General features: G+C 36.1%; 1 protein-coding gene across 1 annotated transcript in view; it reads right to left on the reverse strand.

Moving 5' to 3' along the window:
• Positions 1 to 1,782: 1,782 nt before the first annotated feature.
• The window catches only part of PRSS12 (protease, serine, 12 (neurotrypsin, motopsin)), a 55,836-nt gene continuing 36,911 nt past the window's right edge, over positions 1,783 to 20,707 (reverse strand). Inside the window, exons 9-13 of the mRNA XM_009998573.1 lie at positions 14,900 to 15,105; positions 14,156 to 14,234; positions 12,021 to 12,143; positions 4,000 to 4,280; positions 1,783 to 2,090 (exon numbers count right to left, since the gene is read on the reverse strand). Of these exons, the coding sequence (XP_009996875.1) occupies positions 1,783 to 2,090; positions 4,000 to 4,280; positions 12,021 to 12,143; positions 14,156 to 14,234; positions 14,900 to 15,105 (997 nt within the window). The remainder of the gene's footprint in view (positions 2,091 to 3,999; positions 4,281 to 12,020; positions 12,144 to 14,155; positions 14,235 to 14,899; positions 15,106 to 20,707) is intronic.

The raw sequence follows: 20,707 nt of genomic DNA on the forward strand, positions 1-20,707 counted from the left end.
CTTGAAACCTGTTTGAGGTCAGAGAGAAATCAAGGGCCAAGTCTGCAATCACATGGGCTTCTGCAATGTCGACAACGCTTTTGATGCAAATTGTGTTGTCTTAGATATTTACTATAACACCAGAGACACAATAGAAACATACAGAAATTAAAGATTGTCCACTTAAAACAGGAATACAAGCATCCCACTTTGTTCACAAAAGGCTACACAACTGTTGTAGCCAGTTTGGGGATAGGAAACACAGGAAAACTGTCACTGGTAGTTACAGCTTGCACAATCACTATGTGGTGGCATACATGCCATACTTGTCACAGTGGAGTGTTTCATGGCCCACAGAGCTTTCATTACATAATTTTAAGAAGTATGTTAATGTGATATGTAGAATATGCTTAAAGGTAGTTAGAATGGCCTTTAATGGATCACGGAGGTAGCACTGAACTTTCCTGTCTTCCTCTTTGTAGTTAGTCCCAGATATTTTCAAGACCAATACAATCAGTGTTGCACTAAGGTGGTGATTACTTCCTGTGTTCTGTATGGTAAGTTCAGTGGGGTGGCCTTTTTTCAAAAGGATAGTAAGTTGGTTTATATTTTACTTGTGTATCGAATAACTTTTTATTGGTGCATTTTTATAATAAACCATTAAGGCTTTCATAATGTGGGGAACAGTATCTGATGTGTTAGTACTTCAAGACACTGAAAACATGTATGAACTCTTACCTTTCCAGTAAGATCAGTCTGAACTAATGTTGAAACTAAGCTGGACTGAATTGTCTAAATATTATCTTTTAGAAAATAGTAGCTTAAGACTCTGTAGACCTTTTCAGACAGTTTTTGGTTCAACAATAAAAAGGATTTGCATTGCATGTACTTAAAACATTCTCTGGTAGGACTGATGGAGTTTCTTAGTGTTACTTGTGTAAACCCTCTCCAAAACCAGCAGTGAGACTATTGGGATGTTTTTCTCTTAGTCTGATCCTATACTGACAGCCAGTGGTAAACAGGAAAAGTAAATTACATCTAAAATGCTGTATGTGTTAAAAATTACAAATTTCAGAAAAAAGGATAAATTTCTCTAGAGGTAAGAGTTAATTTGGTTTTGATCTTTCTCTTGCAGTTGTGCAGGGTGTTTGCAGGAAACACTTCCAGTGTACTACCTGTTTTATTGGAATGTATTTTATGCACGCTAAGCTGAGAGAACATTTGTCAGAATAGTTGGGATCTGATTATTGACAATTATTTGCCTTCTACTGTTTAATAGATACTCAGAATCACCAAGAATCAACCTGCTAACAGTCTCATTAGCTGATGGAACATGAGTCAAAATCGGGGCTGAGTGTAAGATCATAGGAATAATAATAAAACAGTCAACAACTGATTATCTAGATGGAAGATTAATTTGAGATCTGCAATTAATTCAATAGAAGCTTGGAGCATAAATAGCCTGGAGCTACTTAAAGTCTTCCCGTGGGCAGTGAATCTCATGGTGAACTCCAGCTGTCCTGCTCCAATGTTATTCTAAGTTGGCTATCACTTTTCCCCTTATCTTGATACATAGTAACTTATTCCTGGACTATATATAAGTATATATATAAAAACTTCCTTAACACAGGGATTTTGTTTGTATAGTAATCCCTGACTGGAAGGGTTGGATTTAACAAAAACATTAATCAGGAAGCTGTGTCTGTTTCCACCCGCTGTGAGCCCCAGCTGTGCCCTGTCTCTGCTGTTCAAGTTGTCCTGCCTCAAACCTTGTTAATGAAGTTTGCGTTTCCTTACAGACATTCATAATTTGGTCACACTTTTTATCCAGGGTACAAAAGATGATACTTTTGTGTAGACACCTGGAGAATCTTTCACTCCGCAGCCGTAGCCCCAGGAGGTCACACCATATATAACCCAGCTTTCCCCTGGACGTTCACACATAAGTGGTCCACCACTGTCTCCTTGACAGCTATCAACACGTTTCTGTTCCTGAACATTTCCAGCACAGAGCATTCTTCCTGTGAATCTTCTTTTGTAACGCTCTTCACATACCCTTTTGGGAAGTAAGGGGATGGCAGCCTGTTGCAATGTTCTTGAATAAGCCCTTCCTGAAAAGAGAACCCAAATTATTGTCTCATAATCCATTTTTTGCAGTCAGTCCTTCAAACTCTTTGTCATTAAATAAATTTACTTAAGACTAAATACTGGAGAATCTACTGTTCAGTAAATATAACACTATATAGTATATTGATATGTGAATAGGGATATAAGTGCTTTTTTAAAAAACAAAAGTTAAAAATTAAGACAAAACTTTATTCCTTGTGTTCACTTAATCTTTCTAAGGCTGGGATTGGCTTTGTTCCAAACACACTCTCTGTCTTCTACAAGAATATATTCCTGAGTACTTAAATGGGGAAGCCTTGAGGAGTGGAGATGGAGACTAAAGCTGCAGAAATCCTTCATTTCTAGATCACCCGTTCAAATATTGTCTAGCTCAGCCTGACAAGTGCCACGTTCTCTGTTGGCTTCCAAGTAGAGCATCCAGCCAGCCATCATGGTGACAGCCTGTAAGTACATGCAAGCTTTCTTGTCACCTCAGCTGAGGACCCCAAGTGTGCTCTGGTAGGGATGGGCAGTATCCTTTAAATCTTTTACAATCCTGGTAACTCCTGTGGACCAGAGTACTAATGGGACTCCTGACCAAAAGGAATCTTCCATTTTGTGGGTGTAACCAGAACCTGTTCCTTTGGTTTTCTTTATCTGTACTGAACCCTGCATTGTATAAGCGGTACTCTGCTTATAAGATGTGAAGATTTAAGTAATTTGTCTTTTTGCTATGGCTTGCACCTTTTTTAGTTGGAAAGATGGGAAACTTTTGTTGGATTTTTTAAAAATAAAATCTTAATACTTGTAATTATGATTCATGTAGTACGTATGAAATTCCAACCTAAGTACTGCAATTATTACTGTAATTAGAGCCAATTATTGCACTGGTTAATGTTTCCTTAAATAGATGTCCTAAGTTCAAATATTGTAGAACTTTTCATGATTTGTGTAAAAAGCGAGTCAGAGCTAGGCAATGAATTAGCAATTATTGTTAGCAAAATAACACACCCTACAGGTCTGTCTCCTGTATTGTAGTACAGTGACCTAGACATCTGTGCACACAGGTTAGTGCATGTAAAGAGGAAGAACTGATACTTGGCCTTGCTGCCTGATCTTGTCAGTTGGAATGAGTCAGTGGAAGGCTCAAGTGTGGTTGCTTTGGGATGTATTCAACACCATAAAAACATTAAAGTAGAATATGGTTATCAATTTGTAAAACATTTGAAGGACAAAGGCCTCTGAAGAGGAAGAGTCTTGTGCTGACCTAAAAACTGACTAGATAGTTTGTTCCGAAAGCCTGGCTTGCAGATTGCACTGTGGTTCTTGTAAATCTCAGCAAGATGTTCTCTTATTTAATCTAACTGCTGCCTGAAAATCTCTGGTAATAAGAGAGATTAAAAAAAATATTTTAAATTCTATTGTGTATAATTTCTATCCATTTTTCTGTATCTAAGTCATCTAAAGAACCTTTCTGATATACTCCTTGTATGTACCTTAAAAACCTTAAATATATTAGAACTGTTATGTGCTGAGGCAGGGAGGGATAAGCCACTGAACAGGGTGAGCTTGACAACAAATAAGCTTTTAATTCATGCTTGTCAATCTTAATGAGGGCATTTTACTGACTGGCTCTGATTTAGAGTGACATGATTGATCACCACTTTTCAAACACAAACTAAAATCAGTAAACAAAGTGTTGTCATTTCTAAGGCTCAGAAGAGAAGACATTCCCCTGTATAAAAAGGGTAATGTTGTTTCATTTTGAGCATTTTATTATTTCAAGTATTGGAGCTTTTTGTTGTTTTTTTGTTGCTTTGGTTCTTATTTGTTGTGTGGTTTTTGGTTTGTTTTTTTAAATAAATAGCCTCAGGTAATGAGATTGATGGGTGGAAAACATTAAAACGTGTTTACCTGTGTCACCCCATCCAGTGATATAACAGTTGGGAGCAGTTTTCTGTGGTCTCTCTCTTCTTAATGGCAAACAAGCAGGTAAGACGTGGGTACTGAATCTGGCACACTGTTCCTCTGGCCCCTGTAGCCTCACCAACGCGATGTCGTAGTCGCTGCTGTCGGGCCTGTACTCTTTATGCATCACAATCTGTTGGACTCCTATTTCTTCTTCATACTCTTCTGGTACCAGTGTGTGATAGTCTCCAACCCGCACAGCATAGTTCCGAGTGTTGTTGCCATACCTAAAGTTGACGTGAAAACAAGTACGGCTGGGTCATGCAAAGTCAGATCCTAACCGTGGAAACAGATTTGATCAGGGTCTGCATTGCTCATATAATGATAGAAGAAGTTTTTGGTTGGTTGGTTTTTTTTAAAGCACAAATATGCTTTCTCAGATACTTAGATTGACATTCATGTGTATCCTAAATAATATTAAAAAAACATTTCCTGAAGTTCCAGGTGGGCTATATTACTTTTTGTATATTTTTACAGGCAAGGTTTCCAAAAGCCACCTTGCCACGACTGGCGCATATTTTCAAGGGTCAAGCAAGGTGTGCATTATAAACTTATTTAGTCAGGGTAACACAAATTGCCAGTAATGAAAACCTGTTTATTAACATTATTGTGATGCTCCAAATAATTACTGAAGTGAAAACAGTGTTGAAGCTTGCTTTGTAGGTTGGTTGAGAAATCCTGCAGTCTTAGATACTTGATGAAAACCTCTTATGTTGTACAGAAGTCAAAATAAGGAAAACTAAACATACATGCATCACAAGCCCCTATTGCCAAGGTGAGAGAAAGCCTGTAAATCTTAGTCTTGTTTTGCATCTAACATGACCCAATTTTTTTTTCACATCATAGTCTAACTGGTACATACCTTAGACATTATCACTCTGGCTGCAGTAACATTTTTCTGTGCATGCCTTTGGAGATGTTTGGATTACAGCACATACAGCCCTTGTTAGGGAAATGCAAACAAGGGAGTATTGTGTGATACATTTATTTATTTTTAAATCTGGCTAAGATAACCCAAATAGTTTTTCTTTGACTTCTCCCTTTCCCTCATAACCTTCAACAGGAAATTTGTAATACATGTGCCGAAAACCCCCTACCATGTTCTGTCACATTCTTTTTATACCCTCCGGCAACGTGGTGATCCCCATAGCTTACTAAGGCTTGCTGGGGAGCAGCAGACAATCAAGTTTCTTCTGAACAATATAAGGCTATACCACTGAATATTTCTTCTAATTGTGGCTTGCATTCCTGGTTGCCTGCAAAGCTTTATCACCTTCAGGTCTTCTGTGAGCAAATTTCACTTCTAGGCTTCTAAGAAGAAGATTGCAGGTTATGACCAAAATCTGTTCATCTGAACTGCTATATAGGAAGAATGAAGTAACTTGGCAACCGTTAAACTTTTTCCAGGTCCTCCTCCATAGTAGTACTTGCAAATTGTTCTCCAGATGCAACTGATGCAGAATTTTTAAAAGTTTACAGAGGTGTTGAAAAAAGTATTCATGCTGATTTTAGACTCATAGAGAGAACTGAGAAAAAAAAGTTTCAACAAATATATTACTTATTTCCTCCTGGAAAAAAATAGCTAAAGAGGTATTTTCTGATTTGTTGATCAGTATGTTTATCTCAAAGATATTTAAGGAAAAAACCTATACTTGTGTGTGTCACATTGCTACTCTTTCTGTTTTGACCACAAATGTGCTAGTATTTTATAACTTACCACTGAATCAATTTTCGTTAGGAATTTTCTATTAAGAAATGAGAGTGTAAATTGGGAAGGAACATCAGGAAAGGCAGAAGCATGAATCCTGGCTCTCTAGGCATTCTGACTCCAGTCCTTTTAAGAATAGATTTATTTCTTTGTAAGCCTTTTAAAAAAAAAAAACAACAAAAAAACAAACAAAAAAAAAAACCACAACACAAACACTTAAATTTCTCTTGTACTATATCTCATATTGTCATTTCTAGATAATCTTGAGTGGTTTTGCCAGTTTTAAAAGCTTACTAAGATGTTACAATTGATTCCTTTCCTGATAAAATACATGGCAAAATTCTATGGAAGTAGAGTTGACAACTGATAACATTCATTTTATCTTTGTTGCCTTCAAGGAGCTTCTTCCAAAGAAGAAAGGCTGTTATGTCTTAACTTGATCCTGTAGTTAGGTACATCTGTCTGGATTTGGCCATCTGAAGTATGACATCAGTGAAATCCTGTAGCTTGTAAAATCCTCGCTGTCTGCTGCCTGCCAGGGATTTCTGCTCTGACTCTGATTACTTCCCTCCTGGGTCGCTGTTGCAATACACCTTACATCAGAAAAGGCTGATCTTACCATACTTTGTCAAGACACTTAGTATTCTATTATCAGTCTAAACTATTATTCTTACTCTCAGCTGTGATGTGGGAGCCAGTAAATGTATAACCCAGCATTAGCTAGAAAACAGCTGTGTTTTTTACAGCAGAGCTGTGACCTGATCTGTGGCTTGGGTTGAGGTTTTTGGTTTTGGTTGTTTTTTTTCTGTCATCTATTTGGCTTTCCTTAATACAGCAAGGAGTAAGGCTATACATCTTTAGTTTGTTAACAAGCTTTACAGTATAGGTGTTACACCTTCTAGTATTATTTCTATGAAAGTGATTTTTTTATTAATAAGTTGTGTATCTTTACAAGAAAATTCTTGGTACATTTCAGTACCAGTTTGCACTGAATACGTTTTATATATTCACTCACTATTGCTTTTGGAAATTATTAGAAACTATAATTTAGAGTTTAACTTAGCATGTTTACATATAGATGGACTTGAAAGCAAATTTTCCTGGTCTATGTGCAAAAATTACCAGTAATGCTTTGGCAGAATCATAGCATTCAAAGTTGGAAACATATTTTTATATAAATATACAAATTAGGGGTTGGGAAAATATTTTTTTATTCCTCTAGTTATCAAAAATATTAGTAGGGAAATTTATCTGATCCCTTAAGTTAATTTTGTGTTCTGCAGAAAGTTGCATCTGCTGCTCTGCATATATATATATATATATATATAAAAAGTGGTCATTTGTCTCTTCACGTGAAGACTATATAACATCATATGTAGCATATTTCATAAAACAACAGCTTAGAGATTTCTGAATTGGTTGCAGCAAGAGAAACTACTAAATTAATGGCAAGCGTATTGGTCACTTTGGCCACCTCTTTCATGAAGTAACCATAATGTTTGTTTGACAGAAAGCATGCTACTATGGTTTGAAAGGCAGATTGAATACACTACAACAACTGAACAGACAGATGCTGGTAGGTCATTTCATTGTAGGAGCTAATCAATGCAGTGGTCCTCCATGAAATTCTTGGGACAGAGAAATAAAACACCCAGCTGTAGAATGTTTTACACACCGACAGCACCTCTCCTGTGCCCCTCTCCATAGTGGGTAAGGTCAGTGTAAAGGCAGGTAGCTGAATTCTCAGGGTGCACCATATCAAACCATCTTTCACTTTTACAAAATCTATTTACAGAACAGGTGTAATGCTCAGATGTAAAAAGTGTAGTAGCACTGTGATGGGTTATATAGCCAACAGAGTACTTCTCTAGTATCACTTCTAGCGTGGGTGAGATTTCAAGCAATCTTGGCTAATGCATTACCCAACTTTGCAAGATCTATTTTCCTCAGAGTAATTTAGAAAAGAAAGCTGATACAGTAAGTACTTTCCTTGCTATTGCAGTAAAATGGCTTTGCGTTATCATCATTTGGATTGCTCTAACTTACATGAAAACCCCCCATTAAAATAAATGGAAAGTTGTTTTTGTTACTGACCTCTCAGATACATTTTTCTCCTGAAATTTCATAACTGCATCATGACATTCCACTTTAAGAATCTAAATGATACAGCAAGTGAGCCCAGTAAGTTAACTAAATTGTGCTGTTTCCTTTGCCAGTTAAGCAATATTAAATAGATTATTTATTTTTGCTACAGTCATTGTTTATATTATTGTTTATCTTGCTTGCTTTAAAAGCTATCATAAGCAGGATTCTGTACCATAAAATGTATTGCTATATATGAGCTTTTAATGTTTGAAAGTAGTATTTTAACAATTTTCAGTACATATCTGAGTGTCATATTGGAATACAAATGTATAAGGTCATTAGCATTAAATATATATTGGCCTGACATACCTCTGGCAAAAACACTTCAAAATGGTCACGGAAAATGCTCTCTCATCATCTATGGATACACTTTTGGCTCTGTGCAGCAAATTACCTATGCTGATAGTTTCTGGATAATGAAGGCTTTTATACCTTCAATAAATATTTGCCCATCTAAGTTCAGCACTGCATACATTGACATAAAGGTTTTGTATAGATATAAGAAATGTATTCACAGTGTTTTGCAAGTGTGCAAAGGTGATTTTACATGGTATAAACCTTTATTTTTTTAGTGAAACAAGTGCCTCTGCCTTTTATTTTATAAGCCTTATCCACAACATTGATTATAGGACTTACTATATATTCTCTTGATTATCTTTAATGCAATTTGAAGGGGGGAAGGAGTTGTGTAGGTTTCTTGTATCTCATTTAAACCTCGTGGAAGTCAGAGTGCTAGAGAGTCAAATATTTATTAGGTGTTTGTAATTTAGATGAGAAATTAACACCCTTCTTAAACTGATTTAATAATCAGTATAACTTGATTTTTAATAGTTTGTTTTGATTCATAAACCTAAACATGAAGGACATTTGTTTATGACTAGTGATAATGAGTGCTCTCCTATCAGCTTATCAGATAGCTTTGTAGAAATCTTGCTGCTTCTATTTAATGTTACATCCTTGATTTTGACGAAAGGAACAGTGTTCCCTTTAATAGGTTCCTGCTGGCTTTCTGTGTTATGGATGATGGTCATTTATAGAAGAATAATGAAGGAGATCCAGGAAAGCTTAACTTAATTAAAATACTGATTTTAAACATTTAACAGAATGAGAAGTGCTGCTTCTGATGCAAATGAATTAAACTTTAATAGGTACAAGGCTTCTAGTGAGACACTTAATGAGGAGTCTTTGCGCAGATTTACCATATTTTTGTGCACTCACACACATGAGGCTTTTCTTAAACTTTTTCTTCTGTAGACAGTTTTATTTCTTCCCCAGTAGTAGCTGGCATTTGCCAAATGTGGAAATACGTAATAAAGCCTCAGTACATAAAAAATTCAAAGTAGTTTAGCTCAGAGGTGTCCAGTCTTCCTCCTATGAAATGGCAGGGAATCATCACACACACATATCGCATTTGAAGAGTGGAGACAGAAGACGAGTCTGGGAGTGCTTCCTGGGTGGAAAATTACGTTGAATTTAGATTATTAGCCCTGGATCAGATAGAAGGCTCTAGTGCAGCCTAGCAATGTTTACCTTAGCACTCCTGGCAAATTTATTTCCCAGCCAAGTGGAGGATGGGTTAGTAATCAGCCACTATGCTGATACGATCCCATTTCCAGTCAGGTAATGTAGTGGCATTGAAGGCACACCTAAATTCATCTCACCGTTTGTGCTGAATTTTAACTCTGGTGTCAGCTTTGGTTTCTGGTGTCTTACTAGATATTTGGTTCCACTCTGCCTCAGGGTGCCTAGTTCTCAAAACAAAATTACTATGATGAGGTATATGTGGGCATTCAGGATTGCCAAAAGCACTTAAGTAAGAGTTAGAACAGTACAATGTTCAAGTAACACAGTATTTCCTAAAATGACATAGCGGTCATTATATTTTCTCTATGCCTCATATTTATAATTATCCAAAGTTATTATTTTTGTATGTATAGATCTGCAAATTCCATATAGCTGTCAGAACCACTCAGGATAAAAATCTATAACAAGTTATGTGGGTTATGAGAGGAAAAATAGCTTCAAATTATTTTTTATATTAAATTAAATTGGGTATTTATGAAACTACAGAAACCAGTAGTGCTCCTACACTACTGGCAAACAATTTTTATCATCATGTGAAAAATTGCATTTAATTTTAATCCATAGTACAGATGAGACTACTTTTGTTATTTTAATCAGTGTTCCAACTTCCAGGATATGAGAAATGGTATACTGGTCTTTCTCTTGTCTGCCTGTGGAAAATATGTGAAGAAGGCACTTGATCTATAGATAGCTCTTGGAAGTCTAGCCCCTTAAAATCTCACTGAGATCATTAGGAAGTTCACCCCAGTCTGTCCAATGTCAACTCAGAGTTAAAGATGCCTTCTCCTTTTTACAGTAAACAGAAGTGCATCCACAGGCTGTGAGAGTTGCATGCTTAGATTTAGGTTGCACAGTTTGAAATGCAACATCTGGGGCAAAACAATGCTTTGGTCCCTAAAACCACACATAGCAGTTTTAGGAAAGCCTTTAACAGTCCTTAGAGTGCCTGCACCAATCTGAAAATATTGCAGGAAAATACTAACTTGTTTCACCAAACTTTCTGAAAGCCTCCTAATAAGTAAAACAATTGGGTAACTAAGATCTTGATTTGCACACAGAAAACATAAGTGGCTTCCTGTGGCCTCACTTGTATTTTCCTTGAAGGAGGATCTTTGAGGCAAAATAACAGAAAGAACTGCCTTGTTTTCAAGCCTTTAATCAGATGCTTTCTCAAGAGCTTAAGTTGCATCCTTACTAAACACTATGGAGATGATAAACAAATAAGAAGCCATTTTATTTAAATTTTTATGATAGAAACTTAAGTGCTCTCATAGTTCTGCAGAAACAACTGGGACATTAGAAGAAGCAGGCAGAAATTTTATTGTGTTTGACTATTTCAGCTTAAAATACTACTAAGTAAAGTCCTTAATTGTTTTTATGAAACATGAAAATTTAAAGATAGGCATCTGGTTCTAAGCAAAGGCAAGTTTCCATTCAAGTAGAAACATAACTGACTTCTTTTTAGTTACTAGTGTGCAAAAGGAAATGTTTCAAGTCCACAACTAAAACATTTGCATCCCACTTGAGTGAATTCTAGCAGATATCCTCAGAACTGCAAGGCTGTTCTATGCTTTTATTCCAGCACATACTAAGCTTTTGTAAGGATTCCAATGAAATAATTGCTGTCAAAAGCTTAAAATATTAAACCAACTTCCTTACTGTGCAAGTTGGTTGTTTTATATTACAGTTACTTCATTGGCAATGAATTCCTGATGTCAGAAGTAATGGAGAGGGGTATCATAAAAGCCTAACAGGAGAATTATCAGCAACAGAACCTCTGTTCTTGCAAAAAATCAGGTAAGACATTTAGAAAAGCTAGATAATAGCTTAATACTGAGAATTGCAGAGCAAAAGGATGAAATGTGATTTACAAGAGAGAGAAAGTTGCAAGCTAATTGCTAAACATATGGAAAGGAGCTGAGTTTGGCATAATTTTATTAGATGCCAGTGTCAGAAAGTAACAAGTTTAACCACTTAGACAGTTCTTTCTTTGTTAAAGGAGATGGGACATTTGTTTAGATGGCTGCAGAACACAAGTCTTGATGTACTGTAAGAGAGCAGAGTAGGGCAGTTTCTCTGGCCTGTTTGTGAAAAATAAGGAAAATAGCTCAGTCTCACTAGCATCCAGCATGCACATTTACTTTCCTGTTTGACTCAGCAAAATAAGCAATAGTGCTTTACCCTAAAATGTGTTTGGGTGGACTACCTAATCTAGTCACGGCAGTGTTAAAGTAAAAACTATCACTGCCAGAAACTATCATTATGAAAAAATAATCTGGAGTGTTATAGTCCCTGTGTTTGATGTTTGCTCAGTTGTCTTCACTATAACCTGAAAGCCATAAGCTGCATTTCAGTGTATTATGTTTTTTTGTTTGTTTTTATTTGGGGCAGAAGGAGGTTGTTTGGATTTTTTAAACCAAAAGACCAACTCATTGGAACAGCTTTTGGTGGGCTTGAACTGGAATGTTTTTGCCTATACTCAGAACACGAAAAGGGTTTGAAAATACTTCACTACTGAAAAGACACCTACCTTTTAAAGCAGTGTGCAGCAGTGAGGACCCAGCAGCTGCTGATGAGAGTAGCACCACACAGAAGTCTTCCATCACCATGAGAAGATTTCAGTCGGAGTGCAACCTGCCATGGCCAGCCACCTCTACAGAGGACATAACACATGGTGTTCAGGGTACAACAGTTCAAATGTCAGTTACGTTGAATATAAAACCTATGTAGCTTCTTTTACTGACGTAGCTTAGAAACCATGTTATTTATTGAGTAATTGTTGATAATACCGCCATATTTATGCAGCATTCAGAATTCAATTTAACAATGGTCAGGATTACTTTATGAATTGTTGGGCATCCAGCACCGAGTGCTTCCTCCCACTGTCAATTATTTTAATATTCCTGTCTCAAATTGCATTCGTTTTGGCAAAAATATATTCTGTGTTTGTTGCCAAATACCATCCAAGTCAACAAACCAGAAATGTCCTGTCAGCTGGCATGGGAAAGAAGGAAATTTCTTGAAAAGCTTAACTCAGCCTCCTTTCTTGTTGGCATTAGTGTCTTTGTCAGTTCTGAGCAGTTTAAAAAGGGAAACCGGCAAACTAAGAAGTCTAAAGCAAATGTAGAAACCACGAGCACCTTTTCTCAGCCTGTGTGTATAGTAGAACTGGAATACATATTTTCAGGCCACTATGGACAGGATGGATTATTTTTTTGCCAGTTTAATAGATTAGCAAGAGATGGAATCAGTGAGAATGGAGAGGGAGAGAGATGCACCTGGAAGTGATGGCAGTGTCTAAGCATAAGCTACAGGCAGGCTTAGGTATGTTCTGACTACTGTTAATTGAATAGGTATGCTGGAGCACAAGAGCTGCTCAAGATCATCTAGACCAGCATCGTATGTCAGACTTGCCAGTGCCAAATTTTTTAAAGTAAGGTGGAGGAAGTTGCTTCCTATAAAGCATAAAAATCCAGATGTTTTTCTTGTTATGTAAGATCCACTTTGATGTGTCTTTCCAAAATGGGGTAATTTAGACAGCTTTGGATTTCCTGGGATGTATGTTTGTATCCAGTGTGTTTTCGATCTTTGCTACATTCTTAGTCTTAGTGACTTTTTGTGACAATGAGTGCTTTTCTGATACTGTTCAAATGTTCCTTTTCTAGATTTTGAAGCATCTCTAGGTGCACTGTTGGATTTCTTTCACCTTTTTGCTTCCTCTAATGTCACTGTGCTTATTTATGAGATCAAGTTTCTTGCTCTGATTTAATTGTGAAATCCATTATTTGTCACCATTTCATTTTATCCAATGTCCTTGGTACACATATAATTCTCAGACTATAATTCTCAGTCTGTTTCTATACAATGCATTATTTATTATTCTCATTTGTCTCTTTACTAAGGTAAGTAATCCTGCTTTGCTCTGACTACACTTACGTATTTTTTCTGGGCTCCTTCTTTATACATGGCCACTTAGGCCATGTCTTTTTTGAAATTGATTGATTGATGCTGTGCATGTGCTTTGAAATAAGTTGCACAGTGACATATAATGATACCATAAGTATATTTTTTACAATCCCTTTTCTAAGATGCTGTGATCATCTATTTTTGTGGTTACAATGGTTAAGTAAATAAAGCCTATACTTCCTGTCATAGCATTTAGTAGTAGTGTTCAGTAAATCTGTTTATATTAACTAAACGTAAACATGTCATTAAAAGCTAAGAACAAATTGTAAACAAAAAGCCTGGTTTTACAGTGTTATCATCTTCAAGGATTATTTTGCAAAGAAAAATCGAGTCTTAGGCAGAGAATCATTCCCAGGCTATTTTTTTCAATGTAGATAGCATTTAAAGCTCACATCCTGGTATCAAAATAGCCTTTTGAAAAAGGGGAAAGACGGCTGTTTGGAAAGTAAGAAATCTATCTGAATCAAGGATTAAACCCATAAGCATCTACTGATTTTGAACTTATGCTGCAAGTACTTATCAATTAATATTTTTTAATTTTTTACAAATTTGCTTTGAGTATATTTCTGCTTCTACCTCATGACAAGCCAAAAGAAAAACAAACAACAAGCCTACTATAAAACCATAAATTAGGCAAACAGCAAATACATGTCTTGGAAGCTTTACATTCCAAATTACTTGACTTTACTAAATATTTACCGTAAAGAATTTTTCCCACCAATTATTCGTTTTTGTCGACGATGTAGTAGCCTCAATCCACAAACAGAAGCAAGAGAATCTAAATCAGAAGGAGAGATAAGAGACAGCATTAAAGTCAAAATGAAAAGTAGCCAATCATCAAAGACAGTTAATTAAAAAAAAAAAAAAAAAAAAAAAAAAAAAAAAAAAAAAAAAAAAAGAAAAGAAAAAGCCAAGGCTAGAGTTAATATCTTTTTCATGGTAGTTTTTAACAACCACATTCTCAGATTTAGAAATTCCTTTTAGCTGAGATCTTCTGACTGATTACAGAACACTGCTCATCTGTGCTCTGCTTCTCAAATGTAGGATTTTTTATAGTATTCTTTCTTCATGTAAGTGGAAGTGGAGCTTAGCATACCACATAGCTCTCAGTCCTCAGCTGAAGATAAACTGTATCTTGAGAAGTTGAAAGTAGCTGTCTAGGTTCTTGCATTTTTGTGTCCCTTGTACAACTAAAGAATCACATCTGCTGTAAACTGTAGCAGACAAATACCCTGTATCATCTGAATAGCTGTTTTGATTCCTTTGAACTGCTGGTGCAGCAGTAAGATCACATGGTGTAAGCAGAGAGGATCTTCCACCACTTTTGTGTCTATAATTCTTGTGATGTAACTCTGTGAAGTGGGAACATTTACATTCATATGTTCCTACCATGACCATTCCCCATCCAAACCTGTTGGTCTGCCACTGACAACAGTGCTTCACCTTTGTTGCTGTTTCCAGGGGCCTTCTTGCTTAGGTGGTCACAGATCACCCCTGCGTCCTCGCTGTGACGGCAGTTGTGTGTCCCAATGTCCTGCTTAATGCAGTCTGCCAAGGATCTCTCATTTCCTGTACATTTGATGTTATCCACATGGATTGGACCTTTACCCTCCCCAAAATATGCCATTGTTCTTGCTTTAGCTTGACCTCTGGAAACAGAGCATAGGTTTATTTATTTATTTATTTATTTGCACATTTTGAGGAATTATTCTGCATTTTACTCAAATATTTCAGAATGAGTAGGGAAACACGTGGTTTTATGCCGGGTCCTGTCACCTGATGTTGCTATTCATTTAAGTAGAAAATAAAAACCTAAGTGTAATAAAATTGCTACAGTTCACTAATGTGTAAAAAATGCTTTTATTTATCTAGTTAGAAGGCACTGTGCAAAGTATTTTACTTTGTATCAGCATTACAAATATCTATAAAGCAAAATATGTGAAAGCTGATTTTTTCTAATCTCTTTAATCCTTGTATAAAATCAGCATCTGTGAATGCTAAAAATAATTTATTCTGGTCTGATTCCCTCAGAATGATGGACCAGTTAAATACAGTTTATTTGCAGTGTAGTAGAAGCTACGATTTACAGATCTATTAGTTGTTAATAGTTATTAGTATATTTGATTATCATGCTATTTTTCAAGTGATTTTCTAAAAGTGTAATGTAATTGGAGAAAGACTGCACCCCGTTCAGCCTCCGCATCCACCTTTTCCTGGGAGGAATACCATACATAGGTGTTTGTTCAGCATTTTTGCACGTAGGCCTCGAGGCACTTCACAAAGAAGGTCAGTATGATAATCCTATGCTTGTTTTAGGATAAGCAGAAAATCTAAGTATTTAAATGTTACACTTAGGACATTTTATTAGATCCTCATAGCTTCCCTGAAGTGCCATGCAGCTTTAGCGATGGCTACACTGACAGTCATGCGAATGACCTCTTTTGAATTATTAACTTATTTCCCAAATGAGGAGTGGATGAATAAACACAATAAAAACCCAACATAGATTGTGCATGTAAACATCTAATTTGGTAACTTTCATAATATACTTTCAATTACTTAGGATAATGTTTCTTAAAAGTATTATGAGTGGGAGACCACCCAACCAGTGATACAGAGAAATGGGGCAGGAAGCCACAGCCACTTCTAGATGTGTCTAAACTATGAGTTTACATATCAGTTAAGAGCAATTTACTGATTTTATTATTTTTTTTTTGTATTGAGAATATATGGAATTCTAGATATATAAAATTTTGCACTATATAATAGATTTCCATTTTAATGGACATGTTATAATTGCATATTGTAAAGGACAGTATTTCTACACACAAAACGGTAACCATGTACAATGAAATGGTGGAATAGAAAAAGAGAATTTAGCATGGATTTGGCAAGAGAGTACTTCTTTCTCTCTGCACCTCTTTTTATGCCTCTTTTACTACCTGCAGTGTTGGGGAAGATAGGTGAGAATGGCATAAAGAGTTTTTGTCCCTTTCATCAGGAAGGGCTTCTCTCTTGGGGCGGCATTTTGATTTGTCATACCATTTTCAAAGCTTCTTCATACTAGAATTGTGGTTGGATCTGACTGAGAGAATCCAGCCCTCAATTACCCATATCCATACAACTGAACTATGAAAGTAATACATACAAGATTCCTTCTTTTACAAACTTGTGCACAGAAAGCCTTGCCTGCTTGGGGTTCTTACCACATACTGAAGGGTAGGGGGGAAGCAGGTTTTCTAAGTAGGGAATGTTGATTTAGAAGGACTGAATTGTAGAAAGCCAGGAAAGAGAAGCATGGATACCACAAGGTCAACTGTCCTTACACATTTTTAATTTCCATGGCTAGCATGTGTTTACAAGATAATCCAAAGCCTTAACAGACTTTAGAACCAGTATAGGACAATCTTTGCCTAATGAATTTAGTATGATTTAACTTGTCAGTCATAAGCAATGTCCCTCTTTTTGCTCCAAATATTTATTTTTTATTTGTGAATTATAATCTGGCTACAGGTAACTGCAGAAAAAGTGTCCAACACCCCCAGGCCTGTGGGCAGATGATGTATCCATGTACACTGTTACATAAAAGGGAGACAGTACAGGCACTTGTTGCAAATTCTAACTTGATTTTGGTATCACTATGTAAAAAATAAAAAGTCTCTGCTTTAGGGTATTCCTCTTAAAATTCCTCAGAATATAGAAAAAAAAATTGTTGTGAACCACCACAGTATTTTTAGTCTTTCCTGGGGAATTATTTATTACAGTCTAGTTTAGAATTGTCTCCACAGACTTTTACAGGGTACTTAAAAAGGGCAGTGCCTTCACTGACATAATGGATAAACCTCAAATAAGACTCTGGCATCTGTGAGGTCACATATGTCAATATTTTAGGTGAAAGTGATGTAGAGAGACAAAAATGAGGGAGGGAACTTAGTGCATATGAATTGCAATCATGCATTGGCATTAACTGAATCATGGAACTTGGACTGCAGAAGCTCTTTATACCTTTATATGGAAGCTTTCCATTTCTTACTGTGCGTCAGTAATCTCAATTTGTTGGTAATTGCTGAGAAAAGAGTGTCCATACCCACTCTTAACAAAAAAAAAACCAAAAAACAAAAAAAGAACCAAAACCAAAAACAACCCACTATTTAAATAGAACATCTACCAGGAAACAAACGTAAAAAAATATTTTCTAGACCAAAGAGTGCAGGTAATAGAGAGAAGTATTTAATATAATTGGGAGATTCTAAATATAGAAGTGCTTCCTTTTAGTGTTTGCTGCATGCTGGAATGTGCTCTTGCAATTGGTTTTAGTCTGCCCTTAACAAAGGTATGTGTGTCCCTTAATTGCCACTTTCCAAGCCAGCTATTTATGCACAGATGACCATCAGAGAAACAAACCTTTTTACTTGCTCAGATCTATCACTAGAGAGACGGGCAGCTGCAGGTCTTATCCCCTAGGTTTCTCAGACACGAGGCCATACACAATAACAGGCTGAGCTCTTCAGATGCAGTATTAACATTATTCATAATACTGTTACTTGGGGAATCCAGTTGATTAGTACAGATGGCCAACTACCCTACAACTCTCTTTTTCTGTAGTATATAGTTTTTGGAGCACTAATAGCGGGTTGTTCATTTGTTGTTTGTGCACATGCACTCTTATAAGAATGCATTCTTATTCTGTCCTAAATGAAAGGGGTTTTTTGATTTTACTGGGCCACTTCACTAAAATGCAAGAGCTGCTAAAACCATATTTTGCTCTTTACTCATTCTATCAAAATGCTTCTGTACCATTAAACCCAATCAAGCAGTAGATAGTACTGAAGAAAAAGTATGTGTTCTCTTAGTATTTATACAAGTATACTTTGATTAGGCTGCTGTTAATTATTCTAATGTTCTCCTGACTGGTTCTAGCCAATTTGTAGGGCTGTTTTATACTGTTATTTATATTATGTTTTTCTAACATTAATAATGGATTTGACAAACTGGCTTTTAAAAAAGTATTATTGCTTTGAACCTAGTGATTTTGTCAACTCAGGGGTTATCTTATTTTAATCTCAGAATGAACCTTACAAAATTACTGAGATTGTTCTAAAACAGGATTTCATAAAATAACTTGGTCAGTTTCCTCAGTGTTTGCCCTTTACTTACACAAGTCTTTTCTCCCATTTGAAATAATAAATGTGTGAATTTTTTTTCCCCAATGAATGTAATATCCCAGTGGGAAAGATTTTGAGAATGACACATAGCATTGAAAAGACAGTTGAATTATACTGGTTAGTTCAATTATCAGTCTTAATGAAAACTGATGTCAACTTCAGTATTAGGTGCTTTTTAAATTCCTTCCAGGAAGAGGTTATAATGTGTTTATTTCTAAAGAAACAACATTCATTACCCTCAAGTAATGCACCTGAGGTGCATGAACCCAGAAGCCTCCACCTTGACTTTAGAACAGCTAAGTCATCACTGAATATAATGCAGATTTCAGCAAAAAGATCTGTGCATGAAATCCTAGGCCCAGAAGCAATTCCAGCTCCTTGGTGTATGTAACGGCATAGTCAGGTTTATGGAATGCAACTGTCTAGACATAGGGTCACCAAGATCTGGTGCTTCCGACAAGCTCTCCCAGTTTCTGGGACCTAATTTTAGATTTCTAATATGTGTTTGTCCCTAGTCCTTCAGGAAATACGTGCTCTGCTGTATCCTATAATCTTAACTCCCCATTCTGACATGACACAAATTGAGACTGCAGCCAACTATCTGTCCTTACAGAGATTTAAAAAGAGAAGGTGGGGATAAGTGGTTGACTTTGATCATCTGAGGGAGACATATAAAAGGCCAGAAAGGCTGAGGATGAAGCAGAATAAATGAATGATTCAGTGGAAGATAAGTCAAGTTTTGTAATTTTGAAGCCATAGTCTACAAATACTTAGAAATATTCTTTACTAAACAAATACCTAACAGTTTTTAATTAATATTATATGCTCAGACACAGTTTGGTACTCAGTTGCACAAACTTTAGATATGGCAAACAGATAACTGTATTAGTATTTCTTAAGCTCAGATTTATTTACAGATACAGTCAGAGAAGAGATTTCACTAGTTGCCTCTTGTATTTCACTAATGTTCTTTATATTTTTCAGCTTCTACTAGTTCTGCTATTTATATGTCTGCCCTTTCGTTGTTATATATTTACTGCTTTTACATACCTGGAAAAAAAATGCTTATTATGTGAATATCAGAAAAAACTTTTTTACTGTGAGAGTGAAAGAGCACTGGAACAGGCTGCCCAGAAAAGTTGTGGAGTCTCCTTCACTGGAGACATTCAAAACCCGCCAGGACGCCTTCCTGTGTGATGTGCTCTAGGTGACCCTGCTTTGGCAGGGGGGTTGGACTAGATGATCTTTCGAGGTCCCTTCCAACCCCTAGGATTCTGTGATCTGAACTCAAATATTTGAAAAATAGTAATTTCAGCTTCCTCTGTTTGGGAATATTTTCTATTTGAAAATTAGTGATGTAAGCCTGATTAAGCAACCTAGTTCAAAAGTGACACATACACATTGCAGTGGTTTTAATTAGAGAGTGTTTTTGTCCTGTCAGGTCTATTCCTATATTAAATTAAGGTTATTCAAATTACTGTCATGCAGGCAAAGCCATAATCCTTTGTGTAACAGTTCTATCAAATCTCCAAGCTGCATCGAGTCAAGTCAGATGCATAAATTAAGGATAAAAGCCATTAAACTAGGAATTCAGTAGCTGGTGTACGTGCATAAGAATCTGTGGAAACCATACCTACACCTTGTGACAATAGACACTGGCCTGTAACTGTCTTTCATTTAAAAAAAAATTTAACAATTAGAACCTGTTAGGATTTCGAAGTCTTCATTAAGGTTCACAGAAGATAAATATTAACTACGTAAAATTATACCTTTCAATAAGAACAGATTGACAGCTTTTTGAAACAACACGACTCCTGAAAATTTAGCTACATTCCAGGCAATTTTAGTAAACTGTGGTAAACCAAGTCCATGTCCCAGATATTTGTATTTACTGATATAATGAAAAATGCATTTTAATTTCCTCAAGGTTCTTCTACATATATGATTGCATGAATTCACTAAAGCACTAGAATTTAGGTACCTTAATTTTTTCTGTGTTGACAAAAGATGACTCAATAAAATTGTTATATGAATGAAAGTTGTAACTTAAATATGGTGAAACTCAGAGGTTGGACACAAAATCACG

This window comes from Chaetura pelagica, unplaced genomic scaffold (genome assembly GCF_000747805.2).
Source record: "Chaetura pelagica isolate M959 unplaced genomic scaffold, ChaPel_1.0 scaffold176, whole genome shotgun sequence".
In the NCBI taxonomy this organism is placed as follows: domain Eukaryota; kingdom Metazoa; phylum Chordata; class Aves; order Apodiformes; family Apodidae; genus Chaetura; species Chaetura pelagica.